This window comes from Tursiops truncatus, chromosome 10, assembly GCF_011762595.2.
Source record: "Tursiops truncatus isolate mTurTru1 chromosome 10, mTurTru1.mat.Y, whole genome shotgun sequence".
Taxonomy (NCBI): domain Eukaryota; kingdom Metazoa; phylum Chordata; class Mammalia; order Artiodactyla; family Delphinidae; genus Tursiops; species Tursiops truncatus.
The window spans coordinates 71505654-71528310 of NC_047043.1; the positions used below are offsets into that span (position 1 = coordinate 71505654).

A 22657-nucleotide genomic window follows, 5' to 3' on the forward strand; every position below is an offset into this window, starting at 1 on the left:
ATGATTTTATGAACATGGGAAAACATGGAAGAATGCATACATACTAGTCATTAATGTGGGTCTTCCTGGAGTTTGATTGGAGAGGAGGAGTAAAGGAGAAGTGGGAGCCAAATTAAAAAGGGCAAGAGTAGCAAAACTGAAATAAAACCCCTCTAGGATATATGACATTTATGTATTTGTATAAGATAATATATGTGTAAAAGGAAATTTTAAAAATATATATATAATATATAAAAGTGTTTTTATATTTGTGTGTATGTATGTATAAATCAGGATTTTTGTTAAAAATGTGATGAGTCTGAGGTCATTGAACATATCAGTTCATATTAGTGTGTCTTCTTTTCCGAGCTCTCCAAAACAAGCTGATTTTGATGTTTGGCTTTCCACACAGTGTGGCTTCAGGGAAAAGACTCATTGGTTAGCACTTTAGTGATACCCTGCCCTATAGATATAAAATGTTATTGTAAACAAATAGGATGACTGTCTTTTATATATATATATATATATATATATATATTTTTTTTTTTTTTGTGGTATGCGGGCCTCTCCCTGCTGTGGCCTCTCCCGTTGCGGAGCACAGGCTCCGGACACGCAGGTCAGCGGCCACGGCTCACGGGCCTAGCCGCTCTGCAGCATGTGGGATCTTCCCGGACTGGGGCACGAACCCGTGTCCCCTGCATTGGCAGGTGGACTCTCAACCACTACGCCCCCAGGGAAGCCCTCTAATAGAGTAAAAAAAAAAAGAAAGAAAGAAAGAAAACGAAAAAGGAAGGGAGAAAGAGAGAAAGCCAACCTATCAGATCCTCCTGGAATGGGAGCCTTAACAACCCGATTGCTGGCCACTCCTCTGTTCACAAACCCACAAACTGCTCAGATGGCATGAGTTTTCTGGGTCATACATTACAGTAACCCTCTGTTGCAAATCTTGGGACCATTTAGTTCTATAAACTTCACATATAACTCCAATTAGCTGATCAGTCCAGGTCCCACTTTACCCACTCTGTTCCTAGGTTAAGCCTCTATGAACAAAGGGCCTGTTATGAGTAAGGCAAATGGTATCTTCCTTTTGCTTTGTGCTACAACTGCACTGAATTGCTTTTACTTCCTGCAGTAGGTCTTGCGCCTTCTGGCCTTCAAGCCCTTGCACATGATCTTTCCTTCACCTAGAAAGCTTTCTAGGCTGAACAAAATGCCCTTCCATGTCCCTGTTGCACACTGTACTCGTCCTCTTTGTATGGTTGCCTCCCTCACTAACCTGTAAGCTGTTCAAGAACACGCAGTGTGTCTGTCTTCATTGTAGACTCTCCACACTTAACCTGGCACATATTGGTTGAATACATTTTCAAACGTCTCATAAATCTTTATCTGCCATTTTACAAAAGTTCCTTCTACCACATCATCTCAACTAAGATTTTGACAACCTTCCTCCTAATCTGGAGGCTTATATGAGGATTGGGTATTGGCAACCTTCTTGTTACCCACTGCCCTTTTTATTCTGCTGTGACTACTCAGTTACCTCTCCTTAACCTGTCTCAGCTTTAATTTCCTCATCTTGTAAAAGGGGACTCATGATACTACTAACTATCTCAAGGTTTGTGGTATAATATTGAGTGTTCACATTGTGGCACAGTGTTCAATGTGAACACTGAAAGAGTGAACATAAAGTGCTTAGCTCAGGGTCAGGTGCTTTAATTATTACTGAAACCCTTGCCAGTCATTTGCACCATCTTTTTTTGCCATCAAGTTTGCCCATCTTTCTCAGTAGCTTCAGCCCCAGAATTCTTTACCCATCTGTCCTTTGGAACCCATCATTCGCATTTCAGAGGTACTCTCACCAACTCCTTGACTACTCCGTGATTTTTGGCCATGCTGTTTTGCTTATTTCTAGCTCTTGGAAACCTTCACCATAAGCTTTACATACTTCCACTTTCCTGCTACTAACGGAAATCACAAAGCTGATTCAACACAGAATGTGCCAAATTTGCCAGATTGAGAGAATCTGTCTGATGGCATGGCAGTCTTCTTTTGTTCATTTAAAAGATGGCTTCTCGGGCTTCCCTGGTGGCGCAGTGGTTGAGAATCTGCCTGTCAATGCAGGGGACACGGGTTTGAGCCCTGGTCTGGGAAGATCCCACATGCCGCGGAGCAACTAGGCCCGTGAGCCACAACTACTGAGCCTGCGCGTCTGGAGCCTGTGCTCCGCAGCCAGAGTGGCCGCGATAGTGAGAGACCCGCGCAACGCGATAAAGAGTGGCCCCCGCTTGCCGCAACTGGAGAAAGCCCTCGCACAGAAATGAAGACGCAACACAGCCAAAAATAAATAAATAAATAAATAAATATAAAATAAATAAATAAAAGATGGCTTCTCAACCCAGGATATGCACCAGAATTAACCTGCAGAGCTTTGTAAAGCTACACGTGTGGATCCCACCCTTCAGCCCTAAGAAGGAGACTTCTTAGGTGTGGGACCTAGGCATACCTATTTTTTTCTTGTTGTTTGTTTCCCTTTGTATGTATGTATGTATGTATTTATTTATTTACATCTTTATTGGAGTATAATTGCTTCACAATGTTGTGGTAGTTTCTGCTGTATAACAACGTGAATCAGCTATATGTATACATATATCCCCATATCCCCTCCTTCTTGTGTCTCCCTCCCACCCTCCCTATCCCACCCCTCTAGGTGGTCACAAAGCACTGAGCTGATCTCCCTGTGCTATGCAGCTGCTTCCCACTAGCTATCTATTTCACATTTGGTAGTGTATACATGTCAGTGCTACTCTCTCACTTTGTCCCAGCTTGCCCTTCCCCCTCCCCATGTCCTCAAGTCCATTCTCTACGTCTACGTCTTTATTTCTGTCCTGCCCCTAGGTTCATCAGAACCTTTTTTTTTTTTTTTTAGATTCCATATATATGTGTTAGCATACGGTATTTGTTTTTCTCTTTCTGACTTCCTTCACTCTGTATGACAGACTCTAGGTCCATCTACCCCACTACAAATAACTCAATTTCGTTTCTTTTTATGGCTGAGTAATATTCCATTGTATATATGTGCCACATCTTCTTTACCCATTCATCTGTCGATGGACACTTAGGTTGCTTCCATGTCCCGGCTATTGTAAATAGTGCTGCAGTGAACATTGTGGTACCTGACTCTTTCTGAATTATGGTTTTCTCTGGGTGTATGCCCAGTAATGGGATTGCTGGGTCATGTGGTAGTTTTATTTTTAGTTTTTTAAGGAACCTCCATACTGTTCTCCGTAGTGGCTCTATAAATTTACGTTCCCATCAACAGTGCAAGAGGGTTCCCTTTTCTCCACACCCTCTCCAGCATTTATTGTTTGTAGATTTTTTGATGATGGCCATCCTGACCAGTGTGAGGTGATACCTCACTGTAGTTTTGATTTGCATTTCTCTAATGACTAGTGATGTTGAGCATCCTCTCATGTGTTTGTTGGCAATCTGTATCTTCTTTGGAGAAATGTCTATTTAGGTCTTCTGCCCATTTTTGGATTGGGTTGTTTGTTTTTTTTGATACTGAGCTGCATGAGCTGCTTGTTGATTTTGGAGGTTAATCTTTGTCAGTTTGCAAATATTTTCTCCCATTCTGAGGGTTGTCTTTTGGTCTTGTTTATGGTTTCCTTTGCTTTGCAAAAGCTTTTAAGTTTCATTAGGTCCCATTTGTTTATTTTTGTTTTTATTTTATTAATATGCAAATTTATTTAATTTTGGCTGCGTTGGGTCTTTGTTGCTGCATGCGGACTTTCTCTAGTTGTGGTGAGTGGGGGCTACTGTTGTGGTGCGCGGGCTCCTCATTGAGGTGGCTTCTCTTGTTGCAGAGCATGGGCTCTAGGTGTGCGGGCTTCAGTAGTTGTGACATCAGGGCTCACTAGTTGTGGCTTGTGGGATCTAGAGTGCAGGCTCAGTAGTTGTGGCGCATGGGCTTAGTTGCTCCACGGCATGTGGGATCTTCCCGGACCAGGGCTCAAACCTGTGTCCCCTGCATTGGCAGGTGGATTCTTAACCACTGCGCCACCAGGGAAGTCCTATTTTTGTTTTTATTTCCATTTCTCTAGGAGGTGGGTCAAAAAGGATCTTGCTGTGATTTATTTCATAGAGTGTTCTGCCTATGTTTTTCTCTGTTTTATAGTGTCTGACCTTACATTTAGGTCTTTAATCCATTTTGAGTTTATTTTTGTGTATGGCGTTAGGGAGTGTTCTAATTTCATTCTTTTACATGTAACTGTCCAGTTTTCCCAGCACCACTTATTGAAGAGGCTGTCTTTTCTCCATTGTATATTCTTATCTCCTTTTTCAAAGATAAGGTGACCATATGTGCATGGGTTTCTCTCTGGGCTTTCTATTCTGTTCTAGTGATCTATATTTCTGTTTTTATGCCAGTACCATTCTGTCTTGATTACTGTAGCTTTGTAATATAGTCTGAAGTCAGGGAGCCTGATTCTTCCAGCTCTATTTTTTTTTCTCAAGATTGCTTTGGCTATTCGGGGTCTTTTGTGTTTCCATGCAAATTGTGAATTTTTTTGTTCTAGTTCTTTGTTTATTTATTTTTAAATTTTTGGCTGTGTTGGGTCTTCATTGCTGCACGCAAGCTTTCTATCTCTAGTTGTGGTGAGCAGGTGCTACTCTTTGTTGCAGTGCATGGGCTTCTCATTGGTGCTTTTTCTTGTTGCAGAGCACAGGCTGTAGGTGTGTGGGCTTCAGTAGTTGTGGCACGCAGGCTCAGTAGTTGTGGTGCATGGGCTTAGTTGCTCTGTGGCATGTGGGGATCTTCCCAGACCAGGGCTCAAACCCGTGTCCCCTGCACTGACAGGCGGATTTTTAACCACTGCGCCACCAGGGAAGCCCTGTTCTAGTTCTGTGAAAAATGCCATTGGTAGTTTGGTAGGGATTACACTGAATCTGTAGATTGCTTTGGGTAGTATAATCTTTTTCACAATGTTGATTCTTCTAATCCAAGAACATGGTATATCTCTCCATCTGTTTGTATCATCTTTAATTTCTTTCATCAGTGTCTTATAGTTTTCTGCATACAGGTCTTTTGTCTCCTTAGGTAGGCTTATTCCTAGGTATTTTATTCTCTTTGTTGCAGTGGTAAATGGGAGTGTTTCTTTAATTTCTCTTTCAGATTTTTTGTCATTCGTATATAGGAATGCAAGAGATTTCTTTGCATTAATTTTGTATCCTGCTACTTTGCCAGATTCATTTATTAGCTCTAGTAGTTTTCTGGTAACATCTTTAGGACTCTCTATGTATAGTATCATGTCATCTGCAAGCAGTGACGGTTTTACTTCTTCTTTTCCGATTTGGATTCCTTTTATTTCTTTTTCTTCTTTGATTGCTGTGGCTAAAACTTCCAAAACTATGTTGAATAATAGTGGTGAGAGTGGGCAACCTTGTCTTGTTCCTGTTCTTTGAGGAAATGGTTTCAGTTTTTCACCATTGAGGGCGATGTTGGCTGTGGGTTTGTCATATATGGCCTTTATTATGTTGACGTAGGTTCCCTCTATTAGGCATACCTATTTTTAAAAAGCCTTGGGTTGTTCTTTTGGACAACTAGGTTTAAGAACTCTGCTCTGTTAAGTTTCTGGCAACTGTTTTATGGGCTTTCCCTTATCCTCAAGTCCCAAATTTCCCTTCTCATGTTGTCTGCTGTGAATCCCTACTTCCTGGCTCTGTACCTGTATTTCCAGCTGCTTGCTTGATTGTTTCCTCTTGAATGTCCTACTTTCACCTTATAATTACTCTGTACAAAGCCTAATTCCCACCTTCAAACTAGAGCAATCCACTAACTTACCAATTTCATTTATTGCTCCAACATTCTGTAAACACTCTAGCTCAGAATATTGGTATCTTTTCTGAATCCTGTCTCTTCTTTACCTTTAGCAGTTGTCACCTACACCATTTGCCTCCCTTCCCTGCTACTACTTGTTTTTCCTGATGCCAACCTAGAATGTTACAGTAGCTCTCCACTTCTGGCCACCATATTTTGCCAACCCACTGCCTCCAGAATATTCTTCTGTTACAGCTTTATTCATGTCATTCTCCTGCTTTTAGAAGCCTTAAGTTGCTGTGTCATACTGTAGAATAAAGTCTGAAATGCTTACCTGTACACTTGAGACCCTCAAAAATGTGGATCCAATTCAACCTTTTGATTTTATTTCCCATTACTTCCCTTAACGTATGTTAAGCAACGTTATTTAGAGGCAAGAAGGAGAAGAAACTCTTTTTGAATACTAGCGCTGCCACTTGCCAAAATGGGATCTGAAGCAAGTTTAGCTTCTTTGACTTTAGTTGCCTCATCTGTAAAAATAGAACATAAAAATAACTATTTACGTGGTTTGTCATAAGTAGTTAACATGTATAGTGTGCTTAGCACCTATACATGTTAACTACTGGCACCTAAAGGGCCTTGAAATATATTCTTTACCCCCTCCCTCCAATCTCCTCCAGCTGCCCTCATTAGATGTGCAGCTCTCTCACATCCTTCTCGTTTTCTTTCTCTTTGCTCATGCCACTCTCTCTGCCTTTCCATTTATAGCTTTTGAAATCCTATTCTTTTTTTTTCTTTACCCTCTTCATAAATGCCCCTGCCCTTGTCCACTTCAAATTCCCACAGTGCTTTATAGCATTTTTCCCCCTTTGTTGTTATGTTAGATATTTCTAGTTCTGTCTACAAACTGAATTGAAATCTCAAGGACAAGGACCTGGTTGTAGTCCTCTTGGTTTTTCCTGTCATTCCCAGCATGCTCCTTTGTAGCCAGCATGTTTTCAGTGAATATTGAGCCAACAGGTAAAGCCAAAGAACCAACCAAGTCAAAAGATAAACCAACAAGCAATATCACTCCAAGAGAAATAAAGTAGCAAATTAATCCACATACCTAGAGAAAGGATTCCTCCCATCAAATAAATAGGTCGAAAGAGGACTTCTCTGGGAAATAGCTGACTCTGAATCTAGGGCAGGAAATGTATAAATTGAATTTATAAGATTTTTGTTATATCAGGAAGCAATGGAATTATCTAAGACTGCTGAGGTTCTGTTAGAAGAACTCAGGAATTAACGTGGAATTTTGGCTGATTAAATGTTAGACAATTTGAGTATCAAGCAATAATAAGAGCATTGGATTGAAATATATCAAATATGTTCAAATCCATAAAGTTACAATGAAACTAAAAAAGAAAAAAAGATTTGATCTCCTCTGGAAGAACCTAGGAAACCCATTTCTCATTCTGAAAACAGAAGAATAAAGCATTTGTGTTGCCTTTCTTGTAGGAATTATACCTGAGATAAACAAGTAGTTGAAGAAAATGTTTCTTTTAATCACTGAACTCCAGCTCACAAATGAAGACAGGATGATAGAATATCAATTCAAAAAAAGTTTTTCTAAGACAGTCTCTTCAGCAAGTGGTATTGGGAAAGCTGGACAGCCACATGTAAATAATGAAGTTAGAACACACCTTCACACCATACACAAAAATAAACTCAAAATGGCTTGAAGACTTAAATATAAGACGTGACACCATAAAACTCCTGGAAGAGAACATAGGCAAAACATTCTCTGACATAAATCGTACCATCGTTTTCTTAGGTCAGTCTCTTAAGGCAATAGCAAAAGCAAAAATAAACAAATGGGACCTAATCAAACTTATAAGCTTTCGCACAGCAAAGGAAACCATAAAGAAAATGAAGAGACCGCCTACAGACTGGGAGAAAATATTTACAAACGATGCCACCGACAGGGCTTAATTTCCAAAATATACAAACAGCTCATACAACTCAATAACAAAAAAAAACCCAATCAAAAAATGGGTAGAAGACCTAAATACACATTTCTTCAAAGAAGACATACAGATGGCCAAGGGGCACATGAAAAGCTGCTCAGCATTGCAAATTATTAGAGAAATGCAAATCAAAACCAACAGTGAGGTACCACCTCACACTGGTCAGAATGGCCATCGTTAAAAAGCCTACATGTAACAAATGCTGGAGAGGGTATGGAGAAAAGGGAACCCTCCTACACTGTTGTTGGGAATATAAATTAGTGCAGCTACTATGGAAAAACAGTATGGAGGTTCCTTAAAAAACGAGTTGCCATATGGATCTAGCAATCCCACTCCTGGGCATGTATCTGGAGAAAACTCCAGAAAACCCATAATTTGAAAAGATACATGCACCCCAGTGTTTATCGTAGCACTGTTTACAGTAACCCGTGTACTGTAAACGGAAGCAACATAAACGTCCATCAATAGATGAATGGATAAAGAAGATGTAGTATATATACACAATGGAATACTACTCAGCCATAAAAAAGAATGAAATCATGCCATTTGCAGTAACATGGATGGACTAGAGATTATCATACTAAGTGAAGTTAGTCAGATAGAGAAAGACAAATATCATATGATATCACTTGTATGTGGGAATCTAAAATATGACACAAATTTTCTGTTACAAAACAGAAACAGACTTACAGACATAGAAAAAAGACTTATGGTTACCAAAGGGGAAAGGGGGTGGGGGAGGGATAAATTAGGAGTTTGGGATTAGCAGATACAGACTACTATATATAAAATGGACAACAAAGTCCTACTGTATAGCACAGGGAACTATATTCAATATCCTAAAATAAATCATAATGGAAAAGAATATGAAAAAGAATATGTATGTATATGTATAACTGAATCACTTTGCTGTATACCAGAAACTAACAAAACATTGTAAATCGACTATACTTCAAGTTAAAAAAATTTTTTTTCTTAATTTGAAGAGTACTTGTCTATCCAGCTAACTTGCCCTGTCTCTTTTCTAACCTTAAAAAAAAAAAGCAGTCTTAGAATCAGAAGCTTTATGTAGCAAAAAATACCAGAATGAAGGTTTGGTAACTTTCGTTTTAGATTGCAGTCAAAAGGCAATTAGAGGGGCTTCCCTGGTGGCAAAGTGGTTAAGAATCCACCTGCCAATGCAGGAGACAAGCATTCGAGCCCCAGTCTGGGAAGATCCCACATGCCTCGGAGCACCTAAGCCCATGCACCGCAACTACTGAGCCTGCGCTCTAGAGCCCGCGAGCCACAACTTCTGAAGCCCATGCGCCTAGAGCCAGTGCTCCGCAACAAGAGAAGCCACCGCAATGAGAAGCCCTCACACTGCAACGAAGAGTAGGCCCCACTCTCTGCAGCTAGAAAAAGACAGAGCACAGCAATGGAGACACAAAGCAGCCAAAAATAAACAAATTAATTATTTTTTAAAAAGGCAATCATATGAATAATTTCCCATCCTGGAAATGTTAAAACCTCTCATTTGGGTCTTGTTTTTTTTTAATATTTCTGGAGTTTTACTTCCCGTTACTGCCGGTCATCTCAAGAGACCCTTCAACCTACTCAAGTAGATTGTAGTATTGACCTTCCTACTCAATGGAGGGAAGGAGACAGAACCAGAGTCCAACATTCTAGTAGTTTCAGTCTCCCAGTCCAGGGTCTTAAACAGTTTTTAAACTTATCACAGTGAACATTGGTTCTTTAAGTGGTGTATGTGTAAAGAGGTAATAGGAAAGGCTGACTGTATATCATAAAGTAAATATATTAACTCCAAAGCAAAATAAATAATCTGTATAAGATAATAGGGAAAGAACTCATTTAAATGGCAGTCAGCGTGTATAGTCTTAATTCTGATTTTTAATGAAGTGCCATAAATACAGCAGGTAATTGCAGATTTTTCTCTGCAGATATACCTTGTTTTCCCTCGACACATGTTTTTCATGTTTTAACGTTTCTGAAATTTGCATTTAGCTTACAATACATGTGTACACTTAACGTGGCAGTGTTCCTACAGCCTCCTTACCCCACCCAAAAAACTTTAAAATTGTGTTTTACAATTAATTTTGTTTTTGAATCTTGGCAGTATGACAGTAATAATGTTTCTGGATGAATTTCTAGAGCAAAGTTTGTTTTAAAAGTGCTTCAAACATGCTTTAGGGGCTTCCCCGGTGGCGCAGTGGTTGGGAGTCCGCCTGCCGATGCGGGGGACACGGGTTCGTGCCCCGGTCCGGGAGGATCCCACGTGCCGCGGAGCGGCTGGGCCCGTGAACCATGGCCACTGAGCCTGTGCGTCCGGAGCCTGTGCTCCGCAACGGGAGAGGCCACAGCAGTGAGAGGCCTGTGTACCGCAAAAAAAAAAAAAAAAAAAAAAATGCTTTAGAGCAGTATTTTCCAAAGTAGTTTCTTCATAATACCATGTATACCGTGTATGTTATACCATAGTGCCAGTTCCAGTGTTCCTAAAAAGGGGAGCGGGGATTCTCAATGGTCAAATAAGTTTGGAAAACACATATAACCTTTAGAGTTTCATTACGGACAAAAAGCCCATTAAGCTCTGAGAAAGCCTGTGATTTAAATAAGTAAAAACTCTTTAAATGTCTTTTAACCAAGTATTTTCCAAACTCTTCTGACCCCAAAATCCTTTTTTGTTAATACCTGCTAGCACTCCATTTTAGGAAATGCTGCTAGGTAGAGTCATTAATAAAAGTATTAGAACGAAACATTTTTGTCAGGTTGCTTTAAATACTTGCCTTTTGCGAATTGAAAAGATTACTAACATTTCTATGCATCTGTTTACCTAGTTGTCACAAGAACCTTTCCAAAGGCAGGCATGACTAGACTAGATTATCAGCTTAGTCAGACATGATCTTTAACTGATATTTAACTGCTTTCAATAGTACAGCAACCTCGAACTGCCCAGGTAGTATTAGCCCTTGGTTCATCTCACATTGGTACATTGCACCACCAGGGAATTCCCCAAAACCATCAACTTTTAAACTATGAAAATAATTTTTTTCTGTAAAAGAAAGAGAAGCTCTGTACAAGTACTGCTTTTGAGAGGTTTTGTCTCTTGAAATCTTCAGAAGAAGGAGGAAGTAAGAAGCAATGGTAAGAAGCTATCTTTAGGACTTCCCTGGTGGCGCAGTAGTTAAGAATCCGTCTGCCAATGCAGGGGACGTGAGTTCGAGCCCTGGTCCGGGGAGATCCCACATACTGCAGAGCAACTCAGCCCATGCGCCACAACTACTGAGCCTGCGCTCTAGAGCCCGCAGGCCACAGCTACTGAGCCTGTATGTTGCAACTACGGAAGCCCGTGAGCCTAGAGCCCATGCTCTGTAATAAGAGAAGCCACCACAGTGAGAAGCCCACGCACCGCAACAAAGAGTAGCCCCTGCTCGCCTCAATCAGAGAAAGCCCGTGTGTGGCAATGAAGACCCAATGCAGCCAAAAGTAAATAAATAAATAAAAAGCCTTAAAAAAGAAGAAGAAGCTATCTACAAAGTGACTGATATAATGTTATATAAAGATGTTTGGAGGTGGAGGAGGAAACAACCACCGAAAAAACAAAACCATAATTTTATTTTATTTATTTATTTATTTATTTTGTGGTACGCGGGCCTCTCACTGTTGTGGCCTCTCCCGTTGCGGAGCACAGGCTCCAGACGCGCAGGCTCATAGGCCATGGCTCATGGGTCCAGCCGCTCTGCGGCATGTGGGATCCTCCCGGACTGGGGCACGAACCCGCGTTCCCTGCATCGGCAGGCGGACTCTCAACCACTGCACCACCAGGGAAGCCCCACAAAACCATAATTTTAAATACTGAACTGGGAACTTCAGACTTGAGTTCTAGCCAACAGCTGTGATACTTAATAGCAGAGAGTTGTAGAAGCAGTTTCACTAGTCTGAGGTCTTGGTTTTCTTGCTCATAAAATGGGGTATTGAATGGCATATTCCAAGCTGTTATTATACGGAACTTTAGAGTTTTGTGAGGTATGGATAGGAGTTATAGGTTGGGGACAGGAGACTGAGGACTAAGGGCTAAATTTTAAACTGGGTACTAGTTGTGCTTAGGGTTTTGTTTTGTTTTGTTTTTTGTTTTTTTTTGCGGTACGTGGGCCTCTCACTGCTGTGGCCTCTCCCGTTGCGGAGCACAGGCTCCGGACGCGCAGGCTCACCGGCCATGGCTCACGAGCCTAGCCGCTCCGCGGCATGTGGGATCCTCCCGGACCGGGGCACGAACCCATGTGCCCTGCATCGGCAGGCGGACTCTTAACCACTGCGCCACCAGGGAAGCCCCACTAGTTGTGCTTAGATTTTGATGCTAGCATATAGAGGAGAAAGTGCGTCTCCCCCTCACCCCAACCCCGACCCTCAATTGTATTTCCATATACTCCAATGACCTTTGGTTCATTGTTGCTATAGCATTGGACGTTAGGACACTTTTCAAAGCAATTTTATCTGTGATTCTGCCTTGCAGTTGTGATTCATTATAGATAGGAATGCATTTCTCCAGGGGAATGAATATTGTTAAACCACCAAAATTATTTTCGTTCCTGGAAGTTATTATATTTAAGAATAAAATATATGTTTAGACATGAGAGGTATGAAGGTATATATTTTTATACAATTATTTTATCCATCTTATTTGTTTGTTTTAACCAGTTACCCATGGGTGTATTGTTTCCACAATAAAACTTTTTCTACCAGATGGTATGGAAGCCCGGCTCCGCTCAGAGTGAGTATAATATAGAGCTATGAACTTTTTGTATTAATTACATTGGTTAATAATACTCTAGATGATAGTATACTGTTTATACTTCAGGATTATTCTAATAATGTTAGAAAATTGATGTAGTACTTTTGGAATATAATGTACTACAGTATAATTGCTTTTCACATTAGTTACAATTGTACTAAATAATAATGTGTAAGGAGGCACAGTTATTTTGTTTCCAAAATTGACTTTATAACTTATATTTGCTGGAAAATCAGTTTTTTAGAATATTTGGAGTATGTAAGTTATTGATGCGTGATAATTGTATTCATTTTGATCTGCATTTCATATACGACTTCTTAAACTATGGTTGCCTCTGAAGCTAATGCCAGTGTCATAATCTTAAAGGACTTTAAGGATGTTGACACAGTTGGTAGTCTATATTGGTGGGAGTTTTTGGAGGAATTTTCCAATTCTGTAGTTTTTTCTTTTTTAAAATGAAGCAGTGGAAAGGTCACTTACACGAGGACAAACTTGAGAGGGAAAAATTGCTCATAAAATGCAAATGTTAAAATGTAAGCATAAATACATTTTGATCTTGTACTTTTCACAGATTATTATTATGAAGTGTTAGAGGGAGCTAAACAGTCTTTAAACTTAAGCATTTTTTATTTTGAATAAATAAATATGAATATTGGATATGGTAGAGGCTTGTTTCTACACCCAGCATAATATTTTCTGTCCTACAAAAGCAGAAACAAATATCTGAGGGTGGGAGGTTGAGAGCAGCAGTAAGTTGAAGGTGAAGTAGAATAGTGAGTAGGAAAGAGAGAGGGAAAAAGGAAGCAGAGAGAGATCCTCTTATTACTATGATAGTGCTTTCATTAGAATTATTGTATATTATGCTTCAGTTGGAGGCTACCAATTTGTTTTTTTTTAAAACCTTTCAGGATATCTGAATAAAACAGAAAATTTTAAACATTTTATGTTTTTGGGGTTTTTTTTTGCGGTACGTGGGCCTCTCACTGTTGTGGCCTTTCCTGTTGCGGAGCACAGGCTCCGAACGCACAGGCTCAGCGGCCATGGCTCACGGGCCCAGCCGCTCCGCGGGCATGTGGGATCTTCCCGGACTGGGGCACGAACCCGTGTCCCCTGCATCGGCAGGGGGACTCTCAACCACTGTGCCACCAGGGAAGCCCTAAAACATTTTAAATTTAAAACGTTAAACTGTTCCCTATTCTAAATTATAGTTTAATTATTAAAAATATAGTTAACTTTGGGAACATTAATGTGACTTAGCTTTTAATATGAGTTAGTCAAGAGTTAAGGTTTTAAAAATAAGAGTAACTATTAATCAACTAATAACAAATGGCTTCTTAAAGACCTGGATGTTTGTATTTGATAATGAGATTTTTCTTTCATGGATTCAAAAGCTTTGAGCAGCTGCATAAAGGGTCATGTCTGTTCTCAGCTTCCATCCGATAGGGCATATGAATTTTTTCAAAGTCTACATCAGTGAGTTGTGTTCCTATCCCTCTTGTTCCCCCAGTGCTTTTCATCTTTGTCCCTTTTTCCTTCTCTTTGTTTGGTTTTTCTTATGTGGTTAAATGTTAGCATCATTTAAAATTTCGCTGCCAGTTTCATTGTGTGTAATCTGGTTGACTTTCTGGAGAAGATGAAGTTTGAACAGGCAATCCTCAAGCTGGAGGAAGATCAGAACGGTCTTTAGAGGTAGATAGTCTGGTTCAAAGCCCAACTCCACCTGTTCCGTGACTTGATCAGGCCTCTCTTTTCTCATTTGTAAAATGAAGTTAATAATAGTACCTATTGAGCAGGAATTTTATGAGGAGGATTAAGCAAGACTGTACACTTAAAGAGTTTAGTGTAGTACCTGGTGCATAATGAGCACACGATGAATACTGTTTCTCTTACTGTAATCTAATATTTTCTAGCAATCAAGATGCTTTTAAGTATGCCAGAATACCATTTAATATTTTTAAGGTCTTCAGTAGGTATACCATTCTCAAAAAGCTGATTCTTTTTTCTTCCTTGATTTTTTTTTTTTTTTTTTTTTTGCGGTACGCGGGCCTCTCACTGTTGTGGTCTCTCCTGTTGCGGAGCACAGGCTCCGGACGCGCAGGCTCAGCGGCCATGGCTCACGGGCTTAGCCGCTCCGCGGCATGTGGGATCTTCCCGGACCGGGGCACGAACCCGCGTCCCCTGCATCGGCAGGCGGACGCTCAACCACTGCGCCACCAGGGAAGCCCCTCTTCCTTGATTTTTATTGCACAAATAATTTTCAAATAATAAGAAACATAGAAAAATTGCCTATAATCCCACCACCCTAACACTAAATAAGTTTTCCTTCTACAGTTCCTTGTTGTGTATGAACTTTTTTCCATAACTCAAACAAAATACACCTGTATCCACAATAGTTTCTGTAAAGTACAAATATATATCAATTATGGAATGTTTTGCTAGATTTTTAGCCTTTTGTTTATCAACCAGACTTTCATGAGAACGGAAAATTTTGTACTTGGGTCACTGAGAAAACTCGTTTAAAAAAAAACAAAAACAAAACCTCCTGGGACTTCCCTGGTGGTCCAGTGATTAAGATTCCGTGCTCCCAGTGCAGGGGGCCCAGGTTCAATCCCTGGTCAGGGAACTAAGGTCCCATATATTGCAGCTAAGCCCATGTGCCGCAACTAGAGAAGCTCGTGCGCCACAACAAAGAGCCCAGGCACTGTGATGAAGACCCAGCACAGCCAAAATAAAAAACAAAAAGCTTCCATTAATACCATTTGCTTCTATTTAGACTTTCTCAAATTCATTTCCCTGTATGTGCATATCTACAGAGAAAAGGTATATACCCCTTGGCTATATCTGGGTGCTGGCATTGGGTAGTTTTTATTTATTTCCTCATGCTTTACTTCACACATTTTCCCTAGTCAATATGTATTACTTGTATAAAATCAAGAAAAAGAAACTTATGTTTAAAACGTCTATTGCATTTTTATGAGGCAGAGGAAAAAACACTAAAGCTGTATGTAATTTTTTAAACCTTCATTAGGCACCAGATTTGTTACGGCCTTGTATAGGTTCTGGGGATGCAGAAGTGAATTGTTCAAAGTGCTGAGAACACAGATGTGAAATCAAAGGAGTAGAGCAGGGGATTATATGGTCTCAGTGGGAGTCTCTACAGGATATCATGGGAGCTCAGAAGGGAAGTGGGGGCTAATACTTAATATTCCATTTTATTCAGCATCTTAGTGTATTTGTGACTAATTAAATTGAAATATTCTTAGGATGTTTGCAGTTACTACCATGGAATCAGAATTGTCATCCCTATTTTTAAGTCCTGCAAGATCAGTTTGTCAGCAACTTACACGTGATTAACCTGTTGAATCTAGGAACTTTACCTAATCAACCATCAAGCAGACCATTACCAGATTGGCCTCTAGGATATGGAGTGAGGAGCAACTGGTAGGGACCATGGGTGGCAGTCTTGCTCTGTGCTCCGTCTACTCACCCTACCAACCCACATTACAGTATCTTACAGTGCTTGTTAAGACAGGAACCCTGGCTTCCTTAGCGGCTCTGTTCTCATGGGAGTGGTAGTAGTGATCAAGTGCTACTATGTCAAGGTACTTTTTTAAGCTCTTTACTTCTATTCACACATTTAATACTCACAGTAACCCTATGTGGTTAGTTTTATGATTATCCCCATTTTATGGATGAGGAAACTGAGACCTATAGTGGTTAGATAACTTGCCCAAGATTATATACCTGGTAAGTAGAGCCAAAATTTGGACCCAGTCAGTATAGCTTCTGAGCCTGCATGCTTAACTGCTACACTGTACTGCCTCTTATGTACTTTATAAGGCCCAAAAGGCAATTAATACCAATTAATACTGTGTTACTGTTTAGTTTTAAAGCGATATATTGAGTTAGATTCATAACTACATGGAAGCTTTCAGTGTGTGAGGTGGCTGGGTAGAGAAGAGTAGTACTAATGTTTTGGTTAGCTGAAGTTGTTCTCCACTAGAATGTATTTTCAAATTATAGCTTTCTTTACAGTAGAACTTTGCTTTTTAAGGCTTTCTGTATAGAAGTATTTAATTTTAAGAGAACTTAATTTACACATTCTAAAATTTTAAATGGATAATTTAAGGAGTGCTTCCTTTCTGTTTAGAAGTTCTTATAACCAAGGAATTCACCATAGCCCTCATTAATAGTAGATCCAGCAAGGGCATTTAATACGTTTTGGATTTTGAATTTGTGTTTAGAAATACATTAATGTGTAAAAGGTTTGTGTATTTATTACCTTGTTTTCTAACAATTCTATATGTTTATGAAGGATTAAAAATAATTCACATTCTTTTAATTATATGAAAACAAGTGTGCCAACTTTGGGGTTTAAGATATTCTTGTACTGTCATACTCTATTTCCTCTATTGTCAGGAAATTAGATAAAAATTCTAAATTTTACTTTTCAGTGTCATCCATGCTCCATTACCAAGTCCTGTTGACAAAGTAAGTTGCTAATGATTATTTTTTCCAAACTGATTCAGCTATATTGCTTTTGAAAATGTTTCTGTTTGTTCGTTTTTAATATGCTTTACCTAGAAACTTACTTCTCTTTTGTAACAAAAATACAAGAATGCATATAGCTGTATAGTTATTCTAGTCTGATCTTCAAAAACTGGAGAATTTAGGATGGATGTTTCTTAGGACAAAGCCTTTGTTATCTCAAGTCAGTGGCTGACTCTAGACTAGAAGCATTTGTTTTGCGCCTAGCCAAAGGTAAGAAGTGTTAGTTACTACTTTTTATTCTATAATGCATTTCTGTCTAGAAATATTTATTAAAGCTTTGCACCCAGATAATTTACTCAAAATATACCTACACATGGAAATAACACAAATATGGGCTTACAGAAATTTCTCTTTAATTGTTCTTGAAGATCAGTTTTAACTTGATTTGGACAGAAACTTTGCAGTAATTACTTGTTAGAAAATATTTTTCTTTTGTTCAGAAATAATGGTGTATTAAACTGTAGATATTACTGCTAAGTAGCAAAAAAAAAAAAGGTCTCTTGTATCTTTTGGCATTAAAGTGTATGTTGAGTTTTCTTAGTAAAGTAACTAAACGATTGGGAAAAACATTTTACTTTTTTTTTCCTTCCATTTGGATAAAGAATGAAAGCCTACCTGAAACTGAAGTTCTCTGTTAGATTCCTTTTTTAGAAGTAAAAGTGGTTAAACATCAACTTCAGCAATACCAAGAGTCATTTCAGAAGTAAATAATGGCCTTGCTGATTTAGGACTAACTTTTAAAAAAATAATGCCACCTCTCTGTCTTCTACTTAGCATATTAGTAAAAATAGACTAATAAGTTAACACTTACAAGTTAACGCTAATAAGTTAACATATAAGGCTTGGGTAGTGTTGAGAATATGGATAAATGAATGATACAGCAACCTGTTAGTGCCTTTTTTTAAAAAAAATAATTCTGTGGTTCTATATTCCACACCCAGGAGAAACCCTTATAGAAGTTATTTCTTCCAATACTCTTGAGTTCTAAGCATTTTGGCTGTGACTTTAATGTTTAAACACTATTATTTCCCATCTTTTTCTTCTTAAAACCTACCTACAGTTTAAAGGAAAAAAAAAAAAAAGACCTTTTTTCATTGCCTCTGGCCATTGGACAAAGTATTGTATTTCGTGCCCTGCTTCTCCCCACGTGCCCACATACAAATATCATTTTGAAGATGGCTACTTCTGAACGAATTGTGACTTGTTGACATGTTGAAGAACTATTTGACAATGAATTTTAAAGGGGAAAAATGTAGATCTGTTGATTTAGCAGGTATTATTTCTGGGTAAAGAAAAGGCTGTATTGCCTTTGTGCCGTAAGTTTGTGATTTGGTTTATCAAGGAATGTTTTCATGGGTAGCACTTGTTGCACCATCCTGCTTGTAAATCCCAAACTGATCAGCATAATACAATACCGTTTATAAATTCTAGACATGGAGCAGAAATATTTTGAAAACTAAAGAAAATTGTTCATTTGAAAAATAATTTTTATTTTGCATATTTCAGTAAATAGGCATTGCAAGGACTTGATTTGGCTTTAATGTCTTCTGCAAATATTCTGTGTGACTGTCAATGGTGTATCATTTTGTTTCTAGGTTGCTGCTAACACTCCAAGTATGTACTCTCAGGAACTATTCCAGCTTTCTCAGTATCTTCAGGTAAAATATATCTTGAGAATTCTTAGTCTTTAAAAGCAGAACTTAGATTTGCTAGTTCACAAATATAGGCTAAAGAAATACTGGCTGGATACAAGTACAAAAGAAATACCTTTTTAAAGTACAAAAAAAATTAAAAATAGGTCTTATAAAAAAAGGATTTAAAAAATCCGATTGTTAAGTCTAGAGAAGATAAGGTTCTGTACAAGAGAAGTTTTTTTTTTCACATATGAAGAAGTTCCACAGTTGTTCTTTATCCAAAGGTGACTTTTAAATAAAATTAAATCCGGACAGATTTTCGTTGTTATTAATAGCTATAATAGCAAATAATATGAACTGTTAAAATATTAACTATTAATAGCAAATAATTATGTAGTACTTACTATATGCCAGACTCTAGCAGACTTTAGCACTTTACCTATATTAATTCATTTAATCCTCACAAAATTCCTGTAAGGTACATATTTTATTCCCATTTTTATAGATGGAGTAACTGAGGGACACGGAAGTTTAAATAGTTTGCACAATATCACACACCGAGTTCTGTGGTTGAGCTGGGATTTGAACCCAGACAAGTCAGACCTCAGAGTCTCTCTCTTACCTACTGTTCTGTGCTGCTCAATCTGTAGAAAGATCTCTCGGTAGGGCAGATACTTAGAATGGGCTCCTGAAGAAGTTAATGCCATATTTAAAGAGCCATACAGATCTCTAAAAAGAAAACAAGTGGTTGTTCTTTCTTTCTTTTTTTTTTTTTTTTTTCTGAGTTTGGTAGATTTAGACCGGATTATGGTTCTTATTATTCTAGTGAGGGAGCATGATTAAGGAAAACCCTGAATCAGGAGTTTAGAGATTGAGGTTTTTATCTTGGCTCCTACTCAATGAGTTCTGTGACCTTGGGTGAGTCAGTTTACATATGTGGGTCTTCAGTTGCCTTTTGTTTAAAATGATAGGACCAAACCAGTGATCCTGTGTCCCTACATTCTTTTACAGGTCAGTCACTAAGAGCAGTTCTACCTCAGTTAAGAATGTACACATCTGTGAAAATTATCAATGAAAATTATCAAATTATCAATTATCATTAATCAGATCTTACTTTCCACTGGGCATAATGTAATGGTGGATTGAAAAGTGGTTTTACACATTTGCAGTTTAGTATTTACAAACGTAGGTAGACTCTAGCCAGAATTCCCTGGATTTGATCTTTGGCTTTAACTTCTGACCTGTTGGGAAGGTTGTTTGTGCCTCATTTTCCTCATCTATGATATGTGTATAATAATAGCACTTACTTCACATAATTGTAAAGAATAAATGAATTAATGCAGGGAATTCCCTGGCAATCCAGTGGTTAGCACTCGGTGATTTCACTGCCGAGGGCCCGGGTTTGATCCCTGCTTGGGGAACTGAGATCCCACAAGCTGCAAGGGACTTCCCTGGTGGTCCAGTGGTTAAGTCTCCGAGCTCCCAATGCAGGAGGCCCAGGTTCGATCCCTGTTCAGGGAACTAGATCCCACATGCCGCAACGAAGATCCTGTGTGCCACAACTAAGACCCAGCGCAGTCAAATAAATAAATATTCAAAACAAAACAAACAAACAAAAAAGAATTAATACATGTAAAGCACTTAGAACAGTGCCTGGCACATAGAACGTATGCTGTAAATGTTAGTAGTTGTTTACCATTCAGTAGGAAGTCACATTAATTGACCTAGATCGCTCTTATTTTTTTTTTTTTATTTATTTTATTTATTTATTTTTGGCCGCATTGAGTCTTCATTGCTGCGCGCAGGCTTTCTCTGGTTGCGGTGAGCGGGGGCTGCTCTTCATTGTGGTGCGCAGGCTTCTCATTGCGGTGGCTTCTCTTGTTGCGGAGCACAGGCTCTAGGCTCACGGGCTTCAGTAGTTGTGGCGTGCAGGCTCAGTAGTTGTGGCGCATGGACTCAGTCGTTGTGGAACACAAGCTTAGTTGCTCCGTGGCATGTGGGATCTTCCCGGACCAGGGCTCGAACCCGTGTCCCCTGCATTGGCAGGTGGATTCTCAACCACTGCGCCACCAGGGAAGCCCAATCTCTCTTATTTTTAGAGGTAGAAGAAAACTTTGAGATTAATCTGGTCTAACCTTCACTTTTCATATGAGAAATATGGTAAAATGATTTCCCAGGGCTATATACTACAGTTACTAGTTAACATGGACTGTGAATCTAATGTTCTGACTCACTCCAGTACTCTTTCCATCTTTCTTGTCAGTTCTTTGAATATTCATAATGGCATAATCTTCCACTGTTCTTTTTCTGATTCTTTGAGGGAAAATTATACTGGATTGTCTATTCTGTATACGTCTTTTTGAATTGAAGTTCTAATATAAGTTGTAAACCTTTTGAATAAAAACTGAAATAGATGCATTTCATGCCTTAGAACTAAAAGCTGTTCCTGGAAGTGTTAGATTTCTGTTAGGATGTGGTTCATGGAGTTATGAAACTCTAAATGGAATTGAGTAAAAAAGGAGAAATTACACCATCTAGTGGAAGTAGTGGTTGTTTGGTGGCTTTGTTTTTAAGTAAAACTTTTTGCAGCATTAGTGTAACTTCCTGGATGTTAGGAATGTTTTAGAAGTTTAAAATAAACTTGGCACCTAGTCCCTTTTAAGTGTAAGCTGTGTTTTAATGTGTGTTCTGAGGCGGAATGACTTTTATTAGATTCCTTAATCTGTACTTTTAGAGTTATATTAAAAAGCAGTACCTCTGGGGCTTCCCTGGTGGCACAGTGGTTAAGAATCCGCCTGCCAATGCAGGGGACACGGGTTCGAGCCCTGGTCCAGGAAGATCCCACATGCCATGGAGCAACTAAACCTGTGCACCACAACTACTGAGCCTGCGCTCTAGAGCCCGCGAGCCACAACTACTGAAGCCCGCGCGCCTAGAGCTTGTGCTCCGCAACAAGAGAAGCCACCGCATTGAGAAGCCCGCACACCGTAACGAAGAATGGCAAGCCCGTGCACAGCAACTAAGACCCAGTGCCAAAAATAATAAATAAAATAAATAAATTTATTTTTTTTTAAAAAAAGCAGTACCTCTGACTCTAATCAGACCAAATTTTCCCTAATCATTATTTATCAAGGATGTGGAGAGCAACAAATGAATGCTTTAAACCTCAAATACTATGTTTGAAGTATATATTTCTCAGTTGAGGTGGCTCAGAGATATTATGGTAGTAAATGTTCTTCTTGGGATAATGACAGAAATAGAAGAAAGTGAATTTAAAGATGTGCCAAAACCGCAACTGAATGCTGTGTGAGCATTTTCACCTTGACTTCCAGTGATGGAGACCCTCTTAACAGCTATCAAATGTTAACAAGTGACCTAGAAATAAGGCTTTGCTTGCCAGTGTCTTTCTCTGTAAAAATATTCCTTTGGAGCTGCCAAATAGTTATATAACTCCTTGACCCCTTAATTACATTGAACTAACACTTGGTGGACTCTTACTTATATTTGGCATATTCGACTATGGCTAAGCGTTTTACAGTCACAGAGAGAATTAGAACACCTGAAAATGGAGTAGACTGTGAGAATAAAGCAGTCTCTCTCTTTATATATATATATAAAACACTGTGTTTATATAACACTTTTAAAAGGAAAAATTAAAAGTTATTTCTTTTGTAGATGTCTACTGATGTAGCTAAGCCATTATGAAGTATCTTTGCTGCTAACCAGATTGTTTGGATTTAGTTTGGAATGAGTTTGTTCTCACCTCGCCCTCTCTCTCTCTCTCGCCATACACACACACACACACACACACACACACACACACACACACACACACACATATATCTTTTAATTGTGTATATATAAAATGCAGGGGTTAAAGAAT

General features: G+C 39.0%; 1 protein-coding gene across 34 annotated transcripts in view; it reads left to right on the forward strand.

Moving 5' to 3' along the window:
• Positions 1-22657, forward strand: part of SLMAP (sarcolemma associated protein) — a 150125-nt gene that overhangs the window by 67671 nt on the left and 59797 nt on the right. For all 34 annotated transcript variants that reach the window (XR_004528585.2, XM_033865165.2, XM_033865163.2 and 31 more), the window contains 3 exons: positions 12496-12568; positions 17044-17080; positions 18736-18798. Coding sequence is in view for 33 of the 34 variants with exons in the window: in XM_033865165.2 (XP_033721056.1) it covers positions 12496-12568; positions 17044-17080; positions 18736-18798 (173 nt within the window). In the remaining variant the exon portion in view is untranslated. The remainder of the gene's footprint in view (positions 1-12495; positions 12569-17043; positions 17081-18735; positions 18799-22657) is intronic.